Source organism: Calidris pugnax, unplaced genomic scaffold (assembly GCF_001431845.1).
Source record: "Calidris pugnax isolate Ruff unplaced genomic scaffold, ASM143184v1 scaffold74, whole genome shotgun sequence".
NCBI classification, from domain to species: Eukaryota; Metazoa; Chordata; class Aves; order Charadriiformes; family Scolopacidae; genus Calidris; species Calidris pugnax.
Window position 1 is genome coordinate 922,364 of NW_015090790.1, and position 19,889 is coordinate 942,252.

A 19,889-nucleotide genomic window follows, 5' to 3' on the forward strand; every position below is an offset into this window, starting at 1 on the left:
ATTACCTAGTATAATGAGTCTGCAACATATAGTCATAATAGTCCCATAATGTTAATATATTTCTTTTTCTCTGCTCTTTAGCCCACTTACTGTTAAACAATATCTACTATTGTTTTAGCTCAGGTCATAGTTCTGTCTTTTGAGGACTTAAATAAAATGCAAAGTTAAACTACTCAGGAAATGAACAACATCCTACTTCTTAAGGAATGATACTCATATTAGATGAACGTTTCTGGGGAACATTTGGGATGCTAGTTCTTAAACAGATCTGTGGAAACCACTGCAGTGCTTTTGTTTACCAAACTTTCCATCATTTGCTGTTTCACCTATTTCAGTTTCAGGCTTTCCCATGAGGACAAGGCAGGTGGACACAGTTTGTGGCTGGTTTCTCACAGAGATTGATCCTCACTCCATGCCAGCAGACAGGGGCGTTGCTTTGTCTCCTCAGGACTAGAGCTTGGCAGCTCTTGGAGCTGCCTGTCAAACGTCTCTGAATTCTGCATCAGTGCAACCCCCAGCTCTCTGTAGCCAGCAGAGTTCCTCTCCCAGAGACACACAAGGTCTAGCACAGCTCGCAGTCTGTCCTGTTGATCCAGCATCATGTAAGCTTTATTTGGCTGTGGAACCATCTCCAGGATAACTTGGCATCTTTTACCTCAGAGATGTGCATCTGTACCTGATTGGGAATCACAGGTTTGAAAGCTGAGTGCTTGTCCACACTAAAATCTTGCTTTTAGGAGCAAGAAATGAGGCAAAGGAGGCAGGAAACCTGCGTGGATGAGTGGGGAACTTCTGGAAAACTCACAGGAGGAAGGAAGTTTATAGAATGTGGGAAAAAGGGACTGGCCACTTGGGAGAAGTATATGAGCGCTGTCAGAGTATGCAGGGATGCAACGAGGAAGGCTAAGGTCTGCTTGGAATTAAACCTGGCAAGGGGTGTCAAGGACAATAAGAAGGGTTTCTTCAAATGCATCAGCAGTAAAAGCAAGACAAGGGAAAATGTGGGCCTGCTGCTGAATGAGGTGGGTGCCCTGGTGATGGAGGATGCAGAGCAGGCAGAGTTATTGAACGCCTTCTTTGCTTCAGTCTTTACTGCTTAGGCCAGCCCTCAGGAACCCCAGACCCTGGAGGTAGGAGAGAGAGCCTAGAGTAAGGAAGACTCTCCCTTGATTGAGGAAGATCAGGTTAGAGATCATTTGGGCAAACTTGACACCCACAAATCCGTGGGCACCTGCGAGTGGTGAGGGAGCTGGCAGATGTTATTGCAAAGCCACTCTCCATCATCTTTGAAAGGTCATGGACAACGGGAGAGGTGCCTGGAAATGTGATGGAGCAGCTCATCCTGGATGTTACCTCTAAACATGTAGAAGAAAAGAAGGTCATCGGGAGTGGCCAGCATGGATTCACCAAGGGGAAATCATGCTTGAGCAACCTGTTAGCCTTCTATGATGGCATGACTGGCCGGGTGGATGAGGGGAGAGCAGTGGATGTTGTCTACTTTGACTTCAGCAAGGCTTTTGGCATTGTCTCCCATAACACCCCTATAGGAAAGCTTAGGAAGTGTGGGTTAAGTGAATGGACAGTGAAGTGGATTGAGAACTGTCTGAACGGCAGAGCTTCAGAAGGTTGTGATCAGTGACACAAAGTCCAGTTGGAGGCCTGTAACTAGCGGTGTTCCCCAGGGGTCAGTACTGGGTCTGGTCTTGTTCAATATATTAATCAGTAACCTGGATGAGAGGACAGAGTGTGCCCACAGCAAGTTTGCTGATGACACAAAACTGGGAGGGGTGGCTGACACACCAGAAGGCTGTGTTGCCATACACCTGCGAGACCTGGACAGGCTGGAGAGTTGGGTGGAGAGGAACCTGATGAAATTCAGCAAGGACAGGTGTAGAGTCCTTCACCTGGGGAGGAATAACCTCCTGCACCAGTACAGGTTGGGGGCTCTCTCTGTAGACAGAGACCTGGGCGTCCTGGTGGACCATAAGGCAGCAACGTGCCCTTGTGGCCAAGAAGGTCAATGGTCTCCTGGGGTGCATTAAAAAGAGCATGGCTGGCAGGTTGAGGGAGGTCACCCTCCCCCTCTACTCTGCCCTGATGAAGCCCCATCTGGAGTGTCCAGTTCTGGGCTCCCCAGTTCAAGAAGGACAGGGAACTACTGGAGAGAGTTCAGTGGAGACTACAAAGATGATCAAGGGAATGGAGCATCTCCCTGATGAGGAAAGGCTGAGAGAGCTGGGGCTGTTCAGCCTGGAGAAGAGAAGACTGAGAGGGGACCTTATCAATGCTTATCGATATCTAAAGGGTGAGTATCAAGAGGAGTGGGGTCAAAGTCTCAGTGGAGCCTGAGGAGCAACGGACACAAGCTGGAACACAGGAAATTCAATCTAAATGTGAGAAAACACTTCTTAACTTCGAGGGTGGCAGAGCCCTGGAACAGGCTGCCCAGAGAGGCTGTGGAGTCTCCTCCTCTGGAGATGTTTGAAACCCACCTGGATGCAAGTCTGGATGACCCTGCTTTGGCAGGGAGGTTGGACTGGATGATCTCCAAAGGTCCCTTCCAACGCCTACAATTCTGTAATTCTGTGATTCTCCAGTTGGGAGCTGAAGCTACATACTGCTGCAGTGACAAGCCCTGGCCTGACTCTCCCCTCTGAATCTTAACGTAATTTCCTAAAATTCACTTTCTTTTAGACGGAGCAGAATGGGAATCTCTCCATGCGTGCATCTGGGGATCGTCTCGCTGGTTGAGGCAGCGGCTCGGGACCGAAGCAGGATGGAGAGTACAAGCAAAGGTATCTCACAAATGGAAGGACCTGCCTGTGGGTGTGCTGTGGCTGGGTGTGCTAGCAAACCATAATGTGCTCTTCAGTTGCTGTGGCTGGATCATCTCCTTCGCTGAGCTGACATCCAGATCCTTGGAGGAAGAAAAATGATCCAGCGGAAGCTAAAAGGAATAAAGATGCTGCACAAAGTACACAGTGACTTTGTTAGAAAAATCCATTTCTGCAAGGAGTGGTGGAGTCTCCTCTGTGTTTGAACAGTCCTGCTGTTCTTGGAAAATCCTGGGATTTTTATGTTCCTAGCTGTACCAGGAGCTGGAAGAGGCAGAGATGCTCTTTTTATTCTACCTTGTTACTGCAAGGTAAGGAGGATGCGCAGTAAGGAGAATGCCTGCGTGCCCAGTCTGAGGCCATTCCTAGCAAGGCTCAGCTGAGATTAGCTTTATGGCACCAGTCTGCAGGTCCTTGGGCTTCTTAAATACTTTTACGTTTCTTGTCCGACTGGTTTTGTTGCACAATATGTTAGCACGTGCTAGCTTGGGAAAGAGGGTAGGAAGGAAGTCGTTATCAGAAGCTGCTGTGAGGGAAGTTGTACCAGAAGAGCCTTGTTTATAGGGAGGAGCAGATAAGCCGACTCGTATCTTTCAGTCCCTGGCACCACAACCCTACACATCCCCACGTGTACCACGTGAGACACAGGTACGGGCACACAGAAGAGGCTTTAACCTCTGCCCCAGGGATAACAGAAGCACTTTCTAATCACCTGTGCTGGTCGTACAAACTAGCAGTGCCTTGAACCTCTTCTTAGCAAAATCTCTCCTCCTTTACCTCTTGACGCTGCCTTGGCTGCCACAGCATCCAAATGGGTTTGCAGACAGCACTGGGCTGATGTAATTTGGCCAAATTTGCACTCCACGGCCATGCTCTGACCATTTTGTGTGTAAGCGAACCGTAAGACCCTATTTTGAAAGCCAAATGAGAAGAAGATTGGTGGGGCATCTCCAATGCAATGTGTTCGGGTACCCCATAGAGAATCACTTTATTTGGAGGAGTGTGGCCTTTCTTCAGACTGTTAAGCACCCGTTGATACCACGTGTGCCACTGATGCACCGTTTCACCCAAGCTTGCTTTCTGATTGACCCACGCTTTAGTGAACAGGAAGGATCATTTATACTAGGTGTACCCTTGTGCCTTCATAGGAAGAGAGAAGAACTTGTAAGTACTGTTAATTAGTGCAGTAGAAAAAGGCCAATAGCTCAGAAAGTGAGTTATTTCAATCTCATTAAACGTACCCATCCCCACAGAGAGCAAACCGCAACCACTTCACATATCTCCACCTCTGAAGTACTGATAGCTGTCTTGCAACACTAGTCAGGTCTAACACTGATTGGTGGCAGTCCAGAAGATCCTGTTTCCAAAGAGGACTAACAACACGTTTCTGGGTGTCTCCTCCTTCATTTGTGTATCAGGGCACTGCAGGTTGAAGAAGACTGCCCGGGCTGCTTGATGAAAGCCACCTTTGTGACGAGCCGTTGACCGTCCTTCGTGACAATTTGTCACCAGTGTTGTTTTTTCCATTGTTTTGAACTGAATCAGCAGGGAAGAAAGCAGAGCAAGTAAAGTGTGCATCAGGGGTCTTCAGCATTCAGAACGTGGAAGCTCTTTCTGGATAACATTCCTCACATACAAGCGTTTGCACGATTGTGACTCTAAGCTTATTTGTAAATCACAAGGCCAAAAGAGACCTCTGCAACTATTTGGATTGAATGTCTGTGCAAGACAGAAAGAGATCACCCTTACTTGATGCATCAGTCCCAACAAAAAGGAAGTAAAAGATATTTCTGAACTGGAATGTTAGATTTCAGTGAGTTTGAGAGAACCATGAATGAAGCAGAAGATTTTACAGCCTCCTAGGTACATGATAACATATCTTTTGCTTAAATCCCATTATTATATATGTGGGTGGAAGCTGCTGCCCAACAAAAAGATACAGAAATATCAGGAAAGCAGAGGCCACACCAGATGCCTGGTACCTTGGAGCTCTCTTTTGAAAGGAGAGCTTTGTTGGGCTAGGTGGGGCTGGCAGGAGGGTCTGGCATGGGAACTGAGTGTCTACACGGATGGCTTGAACCCATTTCTGAGTGTGGCAGTCGTGTTTGGGAATAAGCGAGGAGCTAAATTATAAATAATAGGGCAAGACTGCTGGGAAAGAAAGAAACCCCAGTAAACCAAAACAATCAGTTTGTTCTCCTGCGTTTCCTGTACCAGTAATAAAATCTAATAACTGAGTTGCTGTTAACAGTTAATGACCACTGCATTTGTTAATGGACCCAGACAAATGAGAGCAGTTTAATACAACAAACAGGCCATTAGTTGTATTAATGGTTGGCTTGTAGGAGTTAGTGCTCTTATAAACTATATTCTGCAGTTTATAATACCAGCACTTTATAAAATGACCTGGTGTTTTCCAAAAAATAAAAAATAATAAGGGTCAAGTGAGCTCCAATATAGTCATGGAAAATAAGCATGCATGCTAACTAAGAAAAGCTGATACTAGGCTAAATCTCTTTTTCTTGCTTGTACTGGAAGAAATCAGGAGCAACAGCAGACATACGAACCAGGGCTGATTTGTGTAGAGCTTAGATCAGTGACAGCTTTGCTTTTGAGTTTTGGATTGATCCCATAATTCCTATCATTAGAGAGGAATTTGATCTATTTTTTTCTCCCCACAAATGATTCCACACATGAGACATTCAGTTTTTAGCAGCTGTCATTATTTAGAGCTTTAATAAGCACTCTTATAGAAAGAACTGTAAAAGGGAAGTTGTATAAATAGACTAAAAATTAATAGAGGAACCAAATAGAGGTAGTTCCTGCTTCACTAGCCTCTACAGCTCTTTTAATTTTTGTATTTTTAAAGTGTATTTAACTGCAGTTCCATTTACAAGAAATGTCAGTAGCATTTTTGCAATGGTAGTTGTGAAAGCCAAACTTTTTCCATCGCTTTACAGACTCACTTCTGAATGTAACCAGTGTTTGGTAGAAAACTTAAGTGGAGCAATTTAAGCATTTGCCCTTAACTTGCCAAATGGGGACGATACTAAATTGTTACAGAATTACAGGTTACTGGTGAAGAGAATAACGCACGCTTTGGTAGGAAAAATGAAATGGAGGTTTTTATGTGTTGCATGAATGGGCTCTAATTTGTGTATAGCTGTAGTGTGAGGTGAGGCCAGGCTTAAATCAGAAACTTACAAGAGGGCTTAGCCGAGCTCTTTGGATTTGTTTGTGGATCCGAATTGCAAGTTTTCCAGGTAGAGTCCCAAAAACACACGAGAGAACTTGCATAAACTTATCCTTAGGGTTACTGTGACCTGAAGGAGGAACATGAGAGTGAACTCAGAGGGTTGTTCCTGTCTTTGGCTATTCACCCACCTGCAGGGAATGGTGCCTAAGCCAGTCTAAAAAGGTGTTGCTCCTGAGTTTTCTTACTTAGATATAGAAATTACAAGCCAGAGGAAGGTAATAGGCACACTGGCTCCCTCCTAGATTCATCTTACCTCGGCCGTGTTGTTCCAAAGAGTGGCCAGTAACTGAGGCTTCAGAATAAGAAATAAGATGCTTAAGCAGAAAAGGGTGAGAAGTAAAAGAAACGCAGAGTGGTCCTTCCTCTGTTGAATCCTTTCAGCTGGCAAGTTGTGGTTTCAGAAGTTCCTGGGCCAGGGTTTCTCTCATGATCAGTAGCCACTAGTAAGTCCCTCCTCCACAAATAGCCCTTTATGAGGCTATTTATATTTCTGGCCTCCATTTTTGGCAATCAATTCTATATCATAACTATGCATTCTGTGAAAAGGTGTCTGCTTCTGTATGTTTTAAACCTGCTACCTCGTAATTTCAGTGAGTGCCCCTTAGGTCTTGTCTGGAAAAGAACAAAAATTCCTTTCCCATTCATCCGGCTCATATGGTTTATGATTGTACAGGTCTCCTTCACATTTTCCCCTTCAATCATTCTTTCCCAGAGCCAGAAATCTTAAGCTAGGCACTCTCTCTCTCCCCATTCACAACCCTGTTTCATGCCTTTGATCACCTTCATCATTTTTTTCTGTGCCTTTTCTAGTTCTACTCCACATTTTCTGAGCTGGAGGGAGAAGCAGATTCACACACAATAGAAATGGGGGTGCATCACGGATGCAGGGGCTGTGTGATGGTTTTGACTTTGCTCTCAGTTCTGTTTCTAATAATTACTAATAGTCTACTTGTCTTTTTGACAGTCGGTGAGCACTAAGCTGTTTTTTCCAGGAGGTCCTCCACCACTACACTAAAATCTTCTCCTAGAGTTAGTAGGATTGCCTATTACCTGTTTGTTTGTCCTGTAATTGACCTATTATTCTGATTGGGTTGCCTTGTGTGCTTTATTTTGCATTTGCTGCCACCGCCTGCCATATCCCATGGTGCTGCTCAGGCACAACATCAGGAGATATGTTCATTCTTCTCAGCTGGTTTTTTGAACAACTGTGTGTCATCTGTGCATCAGGAAGAGTGGGACCAGCAGGTGGAGGGAGGTCATCCTGCCCCTCTGCTCTGCCCTGGGGAGGCCCCATCTGGAGCACTGGGTCCAGTTCTGGGCTCCCCAGTTCCAGAAGGACAGGGAACTTCTGGAGAGGGGACAGCAGAGGGCTACAGAGATGATGAGGGGCCTGGAGCATCTCCCTTACGAGGAGAGGCTGAGGGACTTGGGTCTTTTTAGTCTGGAGAAGAGAAGGCTGAGGGGGAATCTGATCAATGCTTAGAAATACATCAAGGGAGAGTGTCAAGAGGATGGGACCAGTCTTTTTTCAGTGGTGCCCACGGATAGGACAAGAGGAAATGGGCACAAACTTGAATGTGAGAAGTTCCACCTAAACCTGAGGAGGAACTTCTTTCCTGTGAGGGTGGCAGAGCCCTGGCAGAGGCTGCCCAGGGAGGTGGTGGAGTCTCTTTCTCTGGAGACATTCAAACCCCACCTGGACACGTTCCTGTGGGACCTGCTCTGGGTGGCCCTGCTTTGGCAGGGGGTTGGACTAGATGATCTCCAGAGGTCCCTTCCAACCCCATATCATTCTGTGATTCTGTGATCTGCTGACAGTTGAGGAAACCATGCAGCTTGGCAGGAAGCGCTAGGAAGAGCTCAGCCTTCCCGAACACTTGAGGGCACAAAATGAATCAACTTGCAATGTCTGGAGCCTGATTGGGGAGCAACGGCTGGGGAAGAGATGCCATGCTCCTGCAGACCTGCCTGGAGGTTCTGCAAGGAGGTTCAACGCAGCCATCACCAGATGGTGCTGCTGTATTCGGCCTTGCGAGGTCATTGTGTGCCGGGATGTTTTCATTCTTGGAAGAAACTACTGAACTGGGGATGTTTTTCCGCTGCTTGGATGCCTGGAGAGTAGGCAGGGTATGTTCTGACTTGATATCACTAGTCAGTTCTCTTTGAGAACAGGACATTTGGGTTTTGGCTGGGAGTTCAGAATAGGGGTGTGCTCAGATGCTGTTTGAGATGATCTGTTCCAGACGGGTTCAAGTGGATAAACAAAATTAATTAGATTCATATCATACGAGTCCACAGGACTGATTCTTTTTCTGCAGTGGAAAGCTGGCCAGCAGCAGGTACTGCTGCTCATCCAGAATATTTATCCCTTATAGCTCACCTGGTTTACAATACCTGCTGGATTTTTTAAAGGCATAGATTTGGGAATCATATTATCACACGAGAATCCAAAGAACCACTGTATAGAAAAAGTTCCTTTAAGTTCCCTTCCCTATTGCTATTATATATATGAAACTCTAGTGCAGCAAATTTCAGTCTCATCTTATGGACATTGGTGCTGGCTGCTTGAAAGTTCAGGTTGTCTTTAGGTCTCGTCTGCAGCCATTACAGAGAGCCCTGGTGAAATCGTCTAAGACCTGTGCGCTGCCCGTGATGGTCAGCACAGGTCCTGTCCCGACGTACGGACTCCAAGGGACAGCTCGTGATGAGGAAGGATAGAAGTGATGAAAGCGCAAAATAAGAAGTAGCGATGCTTGCTCTTGAGAAGGGAAATGAGGGGCTGTTTTCTTTTATGGTGTCATGAAAGAACAGCATTGAATTGAGAAATTGCAGTGATAGCAGATACACAGCTGGTAAGAGAAATGTTTCTGACCCACTTGCTGCTGTGGCAGGGAGGAATCCAAGAAGGTACGCAGATTAAAACCAGGATATCTGGGGGGAAAAGAAAACTACCCAGAATGATCATAACTAATGCTAAAATGCATTTCAGAAAGAACATTGGCAATTTCTGGGATTAAGCCTGTGTTCCCCCCCTGCCCCCGGATGAGCTGTCCTAACCAAGCTCAAGAATTCTTAAACACTTTTTATCACCAGCTAGAACAGCGTTGAATTGAGAAATTGCAGTGATAGCAGATACACAGCTGGTAAGAGAAATGTTTCTGACCCACTTGCTGCTGTGGCAGGGAGGAATCCAAGAAGGTACGCAGATTAAAACCAGGATATCTGGGGGGAAAAGAAAACTACCCAGAATGATCATAACTAATGCTAAAATGCATTTCAGAAAGAACATTGGCAATTTCTGGGATTAAGCCTGTGTTCCCCCCCTGCCCCCGGATGAGCTGTCCTAACCAAGCTCAAGAATTCTTAAACACTTTTTATCACCAGCTAATAGTGACAAATTGAGGGACTTAAAAGCCTTGCAAGGAGACTTGTCAAAAGTCTGATTTAAGGGTCTACAAGTTTTTCTGGCAGAACTGCTGCTTCCATGTGAGGAATGATGACATTCCTGAACCTGTTCCACCTGCTCTCTCCTGGGGAGGCAACAGGAGCCTGACTCTGAGGCTGGAAGGAGCCTTTGCTTGGTGCTCCTGCAAAGCGTGGTGGACTTAGGAGGAGAAAAGGGTGTGGGGAGGAGGGCCAGGAGCAAGAGGGCTGAGAAACCAGAGGTGGTCTGCTGTAGAATGGGTAGGATGTGAAAGATGAAGGGTTGGAGGGAGAGGAATAGGCTGGGAAAGTGGAAAGAACACAATGAAAGAAACACATGCACAAGAAGAGGATCCATGGTCCCAGCCAGCCTTGGCACTGACTGGGAGTGGTGAGGACCTTCTGATGATCACATCTGCTGCGGGGCTTGCAACCCAATTCAGGCAAGGTTGGCCAAGCGGTGTCACCAGGAGAGCTCCCTGCTCCCCTGCCCAGCCCACGCCATCCCCCTGTGAACTTTGGTGTAGAGAGGTGGGAATTGGTCTCTTCTCCCAAGGAACAGGTGATGGGACAAGAGGAAATGGCCTCAAGTTGCACCAGGGGAGGTTCAGGTTGGACATTCGCAAAACTGTTTACACAGAAAGGGTTATTAAGCCTTGGAATGGGCTGCCCTGGGAAGGGGTTGAGGCACCATCCCTGGAGGTGTTCAGAAGACAGGTTGACATGCGGCTAGGGGACATGGTTTATTGTCAGAGTTGGGTTGATGGTTGGACTAGATGATCTTTAAGGTCCCTTCCAACCTAGATGATTCCATGATTCTATTTAAATTCTGACTTTAAGCACCAGGAAACCCCAAAAAGAAACCCACCCCAAAACAAGCCCTGTGCGGGGAGCGCTAGAAGCGCTAATTGCACGCCATCAATCCCGAGCGGCGGGGCTGGAAGAATTACCTTTCCACCCTCGGCAGGCCCTTTCCCGGGCCCGAGGTGCCGCTCCAGCCCTTACAGCCCCGTAACAGCCCCGGTACCCAGCAGCCGCTCCCCTCCCCGGGGGCGGGTGCCACCCAGACCCCGCCGGTGCCACCGGGGGCGGCCTCAGCCCTTCCCCGGGAGGTGTCAAACGGGGCGGGGAGGGTGTTGGGGAGACCCCCCCTCGCTTTGAGGCTGCCGGCCGCACCTGTGCTAACGAAGGGGAGGGGCGGGGGAACCACCGGGACCGGGACCGGGGGGGGGGCCGGGGCCGAGCCGTCCCGCCCGCTCCCCAACCCCGGGCCCGCCCTCACGCCGCGGGTTCGCGGCTCCTCCCCGCCCGGCGCCGTCCTACGCCCCAGGTGTTCCCAGTCGAGTCGAGCCGAGTCGAATCAAGTCGAGCCGAGCGGAGCCGCTCCCCCTCAGCAGGAGAGGCCCGGGCTGGGCGGCGGAGCGGCCCGTCCGCTGCCGCGGGAGGTGGGCGGTGCGCGGAGGGGCGGCGGTTCCGGGGCCCCGGCATGGCCCGGGGGAAGGCGCGGCGCCGCCGGCCGGCCCCCTGAAGAGAGGCGGCGGGGCCGGGCGCTCGGCGGGAGGCGGGGGGTCTGGCTGTCCTGCTGGGCTCCCCCGGGCGGGGGTGTCGGCCGTGTCCGGAGCCATGAAGTTCAACGGGTACCTGAAGGTGCGGATCGGGGAGGCGGTGGGCCTGCAGCCCACCCGCTGGTCCCTCCGCCACTCACTCTTCCGCAAGGGCTACCAGCTCTTGGACCCTTATGTCACTGTCAGCGTGGACCAGGTGCGGGTGGGGCAGACCAGCACCAAGCAGAAGACCAACAAGCCCACCTACAACGAGGAGTTCTCCGCCACGGTGACCGATGGCCACCAGCTCGAGCTCTCCGTCTTCCACGACACCCCCATCGGCTACGATGACTTCGTGGCCAACTGCACCTTGCACTTCCAGGACCTCCTGCGCTCCGTGGGCCCCAACGACAGCTTCGAGGGCTGGGTGAGTAGCCAGCCGGAGGAGAAGCCGGAGCTGGGCTCCTCTCCCCATGAATGAAGGCCGTGGGAGGGTACGTGCGGAGCTGGGGCTTGTCCCTGCACGCCCGTCCTGCAGATGCACACACGGCCTGGCGTGTTCACCCACGCTCGCACGGGGATTCACCCCTGCGCCTGGGCCTCCCCGCTTCGGGTTTGATCAGGCTGCTGTTTCAGCCCTTGGATTTGGGGAGCCCAAGAAGAAAATGCCATAGCTGTCGTTGTCTTGAGGGTCAGGACCCTGTAGCTAAAGGCTGTGAGGTCTCTCCTCTTTGTAGACTGGCAGAGAGAAATCTGGTCGTACAGAGCAGCCTTCCAATATCTGCAGGGAGCGACAGGAGAGCTGGGCAGGGACTCTTTGTCAGGTAGTGTAGGGACAGGACGAGGGATAACAGGTTGAAATTGGAAGAGGGGAGATTTAGATTAGATACCAGAAAGAAATTCTTTGACAGAATATTCATGGTTGGAAGGGACCTTTGAGATCATTGAGGTCCTGTGAGGGTGGTGAGACCCTGGAACAGGTTGCCCAGAGAAGCTGTGGCTGCTCCATCCCTGGAGGGGTTCAAGGCCAGGCTGGATGGGGCTTTGAGCAACCTGGTCTGGTGGGAGGTGTCCCTGCCCAGGGCAGGGGGGTTGGAACTCCATGATCTTTAAGGTCCCTTCCAACTCTGACCATTCTATGGTTCTCTGATAGCTAGCAAACCTACAGACTCACACCATCACGTACCTTCCTTCTTTTGCTTAGCGCATGGAGACGTTCTTGGGTACCTGAATGTGTTTCTCCTCAGATCTACACATGCTTGCACCGTTGTTTGATGTATTATGTGTGTGAATTTCTTGGGCTTCTTAACAGAACAGCAGGACTAGTCTTGTGTCCACTATGTACACTGCTGTGCTCGTTGGAGACAGTTTCACTTACAGCCTATTCTAGGTTATTTCCAAGTCAATGTCACTTTCATCTGGCCCCGAGAACCTCATTTATGTCTTAGTCCTAATGGTAAGTGAAGGGAGCAGTACATGCTCTGAAGTTGTGCCTCCAGTACGTAAAGGAGGAGGAAGTGACTGTATTGATCCAGGTAGTAGTTTGCTTGTAAGTGTTAGATTAAAAAAGAAAATAGGAAAAAAAGAAAAAGGCATTTCTTCTGGGAGGAGAAGGTGCAGAAGAGCTGAGAATTTCTGGGGTTAAGATAGGTATTAGCTGTTTGAGTCCAGGAAGTTCAGCACGCGTGGTCAGGTAACCACCACAATAAAATCAGACGTGGAGGAAAGAGAGCTGACACTGTAAAGAACAGATAGGCATCTCGATGGTATCGCTGGGGAGAACGCTGGTACTTTCTGTTCTCAGCCAGTGCCCGTGACTGGGGTGTGATGCTACACCTCTGGGGTGACAGCAGGGAAACAGTAGTTGCAGGACTGATCAATAGGTGTATATTTGTACTATATTATTTGGTTTTCCTCTTGTGGTGTACTTGAGTACCCTGTGGGTAGGCTTGAGGTTCGTGCAGTAAAGGTGGTCTCTCTCGGATAGTCAGTGTGTTGAGCAAAGGGGTCCAAGTTGGCCTCAAAGGCTCAGGTCTTGCTCCTGGGGCTTTGCTGGGTGGTGGGAAGTGTACCCAACTTCCCAGCCCAGTTGTGCTGCTGGAGAGAAGCTGCTTCTGGGAGTTGTCTGCTAAAACAGTTTCAAATACAGAATGGACCCCTGTGGGACAGGGCAAAGGAGTGAGCTCGGGGCAGAGAGCTGTGGTTTTGAGGGTTTTCTTCATGTTTGGTTTGCTGGGGGTGTTTGGTCTTTGCTGTCAAAAAAGGCCCTATCCCCTCGGAAGGCTGGAGTCCTGCTGGCACTGGCTCTGGCTGCACGGGGGATTGGACTGCCCTGCTGCAAAGGCGATGGCTTATTTATGTTACTAAAATATCTGTAATGATACTGCCTCTGGTGTGGATGGATGCACGCATGTCCAGGTGCCCACTCTTTCTTTCATTTGATCCATCCCACAGTGCTGATTTTCAGGACAGATGCAGTCTGTGGCCCAAAATTCTTCTTTGGTCTGTGGTGAGGGAAAGCTTTCTTAACCTTGCTGGATAGGCACATGTTTTATGAACTCCTGTGCCTGTGAGTTTATGGGTGCAGTGGAGGAGGAAATCAGTGAGTATTTTTAACTAGACTGCTGTAACTGATGCTATATCTGGGCATGTAGACAGAGGCTAAGAGCTGCTGCTCTTCTTTTCAGTTAATGTCTAAAAATTATAACTGGGGTGGGTTTAGTGGGGAGTGAGCAAGCGTTCATCTTCTGTTCCCTTTCTCCTCTCCCCTCCCTTTTGACTCGGTTAGCATCTTGCATAGCGTGCAGGCAGGATCACATGATGACAGGGAACAGCATCTTGCCCTGATAATTTAATATGTCTTGATAAATCCAGCGAGGCTGTCACGGGGTTTTTTGTAATCGTAAGCATAGGAAGTGCTGGTTTGTACTAACCCAAGGCCTATGAACTGCTGGCACGATACGAGACACCACGAGAGATTTGTAGACGATATGCAACACCTCCATGCTGAAATCCTTTATACTGCCCTTTTTCCATCCCCAAAGCAAAGGCACATACAGGCAGGTGAATGGAATGAAGGGAAAATTGGTGAATCCTCAAAGTTTAACCTGGTTTACAATTAATTACAGTCCCTCAGCTCATGTGCGGGCCTGAAGGTTTTGGTGTGAGCTCTCAGGCTGCTCTGTATATAAACGTGGATTTTTTCCTGCTGGAAAAAAAAATAGAAGAAAGAAGTGATGAGCTGAAACATTGGTCACTGCCTCTTGTGGGAACCGTAGGGAGCGTCAGCCAGAGGCGAGCAGGGGCAGTTGGTGTGTAAGCACTGGTGCTTCCCAGGTGACTTGCAGGTACCTCACTGCAATTATGACCCCAAACACTTATGCAGATGAGTAAGTGTATGGACATGAACCGTCTCATCAGTAATGCTTATACACCTGAGTCATCCTGCTGGGTACTGGGACAGAGTTCTCTGTTTCTGCTTTGCGCTGAAATCCATGCTCCAGAGACTCTTCAAAACTTACCCTTTTGCTTCTAACCATTTTGATTGTTTTCTGAAGTCTTTCGAGTAAACACATTAGCATGGTCTGGATATTTTTTAATTTGTGTATTAGTTGTTAAACACATTTGACTAATTTTACACAGACCAAATCTGTAAGAGCTTATTAACTTCAAGGTCCTTCTTCTCTGTTTCCCATATTCACTTGTCAAGTTGCAGAGCAGTAGTTTTTATGAACGTTGTCAATTAAACGCCGCCTTGCCTTCAGCATGCTCAAAGGTAGTTAAAACCGGGAGCCATCTCTCCGGTACCACGTTCTTTCTGGGAGGCATTTTCCTGTGTGGGTGTGAAATGGTGCAAACCTGAATGGTGGCATTTTACACAGGTGCGCATGACCCTGCCGCCTGCAACGCGGGAGAGAATTAAGCTGGCTGCTCCCCGAAAGCTGTTAACGATTTACATCAGGGTCGAAACTTGTCTTTTAAAGCATGTGATTTTGCCCCATTTTTGCTTGGCACATGCATCCTTAAAAGGTAGAATCCCCTCCCTCTTCAGCTGCCTCTGAGCACGGTGTAGGAAGCAGTCGTGTGTCAGTGAAACGATGTGAATAATTTTGAGTTCTGAGTTGTAGCTGAAAGGGGAGATGTTTACAGTACATGGGATTATTCCTATGACTTTTATGTGCTAGCTGATGTAATTTTTAAGCTTGGGTAAACACTGTTTACAGGCACTGAATTGCATTGTTACGAGGGAATTATTTAATTACGATGGTAAAAGTGTTAGTCCCTGGATAGGGATGTCATAATTTCTAGGGCTTTAACAAGGAGTTAAAATGAAACCTTGACCCTGAACTAGCAAATTATCGAAGTATACCAAAGGAAACTAGATAACAGATGGGCTGTAAGATTGATGAGCCAATTGGAGCTTCCTGATGAGTTTGTTACTTTGTGCTCATGTGTGCAGGATGAGATTAAGACAAATAATACTCATGCGTTCCTTGTGCTCTTTTGCCTGTGTCCTTTCCTACTATTTTTTTCTTTAAGGCAAGAGGAACTGTGTTTTACCCATGTTTATATGCAATTGTATTTACTGAACACTAAATTGAAAAGTTAAAGGAGAATGCAGCGTCTTCCCCAGAGCATCATGACTGTGCTGCAAGTCAAGTCCAATACGATATGGTTGCTTCTTATTTTGACTCCTGCTTTGCTGCAGTGTTCTCCAGGTGGGCAAAACTTGCATCAGGAAGGCAAAAATGCTTTATAGCTGTTGACGGAGAATTTTGTGAGGCAGTATTTTGTGTCTGCATCAGCCTGTGCTCACCTGTAGAGATGGACTGCAGCTTGTTGGGTGGGAGTGAGTGGTGTGTTTTTTCAAGGGTCAGTATGAAGCTGAGATAACGAGCAATATAGCAATCTGTAGAGAATATGGTGATCAGATCTGTAGAGAATATGATGTAGAGAATATGACAGAAATCCATATGATTTCTGTTCCCATGCACGTGACAAGCGTGTGCATAGTGCGGGTCTCCGAGCTGTGTGAAAGTCATGCTGCATGTCAATTGCAAACTATGCTTGAGTAAACTAACCTCCTTCCCTATTTCTTGATAAATTTTAAGTCTTTTCTGTAATTATTGTTACTGATACGTAGTTATGTTGTTGAATAGGAGTACTGGAGAGAAACACCTACTGCAGAAGGGAAGATGGCTTGTGAAAGCTACCAGAACTTTGGCTTCTGTTTCTTTCCTTTTGCCCCATGAACAAACCCTTCAAAATGCCAGCAAGAGTCCCGGGCACCAGGGCTACCCAAGAGTGCTCTGCAGCTTAAAACAAAGGTTGTGATAAATAAGTAAAGGAAAAAATGTTGCTATTTATCAAGTGTTGAATAATCCTGGGGCACGTGATGCTAGTAACGGTTTTACTGATCAAGGCAGATGAGAATCTGTAGATTTGGCTGTGTCACGAAGAGCTGTACGCTTACGGCCCTGGTTCAGCATCAGAAGTTGAGCTAAATAGGAACAATTATTAGGAAAAATTTTTACGCAGAAAGGGTTCTTAAGCACTGGAATAGGCTGCCCAGGGAAGTGGTTGAGGCATCCGTCCCTGGAGGTATTTAAAAGACAAGCAGAGATAGTGCTTAGAGACATGGTTTAGTGATGGATTTTACCAGAGTTAGGTTGATGATTGGACTAGATGATCTTAAAGGTCCCTCCCAAGCTAGGCAATTCTATGATTCTAAATAGAGGTCCTATTTTTCACTCATCCACGAGCTCCTCCCCAATAAATTGCCTGTCTGGCAACCGTGAGCATCCTATGAGAACATAGGCATTTTGCTTGAGAGTGTGTTAGGCTGGATATATTTGGTCAAAGCATGGGAAGAGCCATTCTCCAGTGGTCGGAGCCACTGGGATGCCAGTAGGTGTCTGTGGGACTGGAGTTCATGCCCTGGCTTTGAACTGGGTACAGCAGGAGGTGGGTCTGGCTGTCCTTTGTGCAGCTGGGTGCCTGGTCCTGCTGCGGTACCAGCCTCCTAGTGTCTTCTTAGTCTGTTTCTCCACCACTGTGTCTTGAGAACTGTTGCTGTGGTGCTGTTGAAGCTGGGAAGGGTTCTGGGAGCACTGGAGAGGCGTGCAGGAGAGGAGCATGCCTTTCCACCCAGTGCAGTAGCTGCTGAGCCCAAAGCTCACTCCAGACCTCACTGAGGGGTACCCGGGTCTTCTGACTCCATGGCGTGGTGGGCATGTAGGTTTCCAGCTGGAGCCTGGTCCTGTTACTGATGGAGTTGGCTTGTTGGCCAACGTGGATGCTCTGGCTCCCTGGCCTGGTGGCAGCTTCTTCACCTGGGGTGGAGCGGGCGGTTGGGAGAGGCTCGTACAGTCATGTCAGGTTTTCTGGAGTTGTTTGTCAACGCCTGTGCTAATTTTGGTAGCTGGGGTGCAGGGTTGACTTCGCCAGGGTTAGCTCTCTGTTCCGGCCGGTGGTGTTGCCACCGAATTACCTGTGAGCTCTGGTTAGAGGGGACAGGGGGCTGATGCCCATAGCTCTTTCAGCACTGTTAGCCATGGCAGAAGGAGCTCCTGAGGGTGTTTGCAGACCCGGGCCTTCAGCCCTGGGGTTGCTCTTTGTGGAGAGGCGATGTGTGGAGGAGGAGGAGGAGGGGGCCGGCAGGGTGACCACAGCAGAAGCGAGCCCAGCACCCCAGGAAGCCGTGTCCCCAGCCCCGTGGGCCTCACCTCGCTCTGTTCGTGTTCTAGGCTTAGCTTTTAACCCACGTCTCTCTGTAAAAACGTGTTTCATCCAGGCTGTCCGAAGGCTTTCCGTTTGGAGTATTTTCTGAGTAATGATTTGGTTTGCCATTCCGAGCTTATGGGCAATAAACCTCGCAGAGGAGATTGTCAAGGGGGCCATTTAAGCTATTGAAATGCCATTAGAAAGTCTACTGATTTACAGTGTAATTCAATATGAAAGCCTATCCCTTACCGAGGCGAATAAGACTCCCACCCTTTCTTTCCAAACTATTAAAGCTGCTTTGATGTTTTAGGCTTGATTGTAGCTAGTGTGCTTTGCTAATACAATCAAGAAACCAGGGAGCTTTTGTGTAACCATGGAGAAAAAGAAGAGTGAAAGAGTTACCGAGCGAGAGGAGCTGCTGGCAGCTTTTGGAAAGGATTCTGGCTCGGGCATTGTGCCTTCTTGCCTCCCAAACCTCAGCCCATTTAGGCCAGCAGTTGTGTCAAACCACGCTGCAGGCTTAAATTTCTTCTGGAGACAGCGAGCAACCTCTGTTTGGGTGGCTCGTTCCAGCCCTGCGTTATTTGTGGGGCTGTGGGGTCCTGGATAACCACCCTGACATGGTGTCCTGGTGGAGCTCAGCAGGCGGTTGTTCCTCTCCCAAGCCATGCCCTCGGTGGTGCTGGTACCAGAAGCCCTGGCTGGTTGTGAGGGAAAGGCTGGCTTTATAATTATATCAAAGATAGCAAATGTATGTCAAAACCAAAGCGCATCCTGAACCGTCCAGTTAATGTCACTAAGCCACTTAGGGTAAGCCAGACAAATGACTTAAATTTCTGCAATGCCAATGAGATTTTTTTTTTATTTTATTTTATTCTTTGATATCATGAGATATTCTGGTCGCTCAGGGAAGGAAACCGCTGAGGAGAGCACCCTGCTTTATTTTAAAAGCCAGAACCAGGAACAGATGTGAGCCGGGTTTTGTTGCGTTAGCGTGATGCTGGGTGAGAGCAGCCCTTGCAGCTCCTCAGCCCTTCTGGCATCACGGATGCTCAGCACTAAGGTCTCAGTATCTGGGCTGGGCTCAAAGCGCTGGAAAAAAATTGCTTTTTTCACTACCTGTGCAAGGCCTTGTGTGCCCTTGTTACACTAGACCAAAGGTTAGACCATTGACTTCTCTTCTCCTCACCCTGGAGAAGAGAAGGCTCCAGGGAGACCTTAGAGCAGCCTTCCAATATCTGAAGGGAGCTCCAGGATTGCTGGGGAGGGAGTCTTTGTCAGGGAGTGCAGTGACAGGACAAGGGGTAATGGTTTTAAATTGGAAGAGGGGAGGTTTAGATGAGATACCAGGAAGAAATTCTTTCCTGTGAGGGTGGTGAGACCCTGGAACAGGTTGCCCAGAGAAGCTGTGGCTGCCCCATCCCTGGAGGGGTTCAAGGCCAGGCTGGATGGGGCTTGGAGCAACCTGGTCTGGTGGGAGGTGTCCCTGCCCAGGGCAGGGGGGTTGGAACTGGATGATCTTTAAGGTCCCTTCCGACTCTAACTATTCCATGATTCTATGACAAGATCTATCCCATGGGGGTTCTGGAGCAGTTTTACCAGCCTGCTCCCTGCTTTGCTCTTTCCTGGGGCTCCTCAGACATGGGATTGCAGGTCGCAGGCAGAAGAGCCACCACCTTGTTCTCAGTCTTCCTGGTGAGACCCCCTGCATCTCCAGAAAGCCTCCTCCTCTCTCGCCCACCAGTGTCCTGATGGAGGGATGCAGCCCTCAAGATGGAGAGGGGCATCTGCTGTAGACAGAGAGGATGCCTGTGTCTTGTCGGATGTCACATCCCAGGTTATCTCCTCTGAGTGCCACCCTGCAAACCAGTGAAGCCCAGACAGGGAAGGACAGCATCCCTAGCCTGCACGGACACAGGGTGTTTGGGGCTTCAGGTCTGGGAGAAGATTTCAGGTTGTCCGTTTGCCCTCCTTGTCACTGGATGGGAATTCTCGCAAGGGAATAACGACAGGAGCAGAGGAAATGGTCCGAAGTTGGGGCAGGGGAGGTTTAGATGAGATATTGGGAAGAATGACTTTGCTGAGAGGGTGGTCAGGCACTGGAACAGC

The 19,889-nt window shown here is 48.7% G+C and overlaps 1 protein-coding gene across 1 annotated transcript in view; it reads left to right on the forward strand.

Moving 5' to 3' along the window:
- Window positions 1-10,822: 10,822 nt before the first annotated feature.
- The window catches only part of PRKCH (protein kinase C, eta), a 134,485-nt gene continuing 125,418 nt past the window's right edge, over window positions 10,823-19,889 (forward strand). The window contains exon 1 of the mRNA XM_014966572.1: window positions 10,823-11,484. Coding sequence (XP_014822058.1) covers window positions 11,137-11,484 — 348 coding nt within the window. The 5' untranslated portion in view covers window positions 10,823-11,136. The remainder of the gene's footprint in view (window positions 11,485-19,889) is intronic.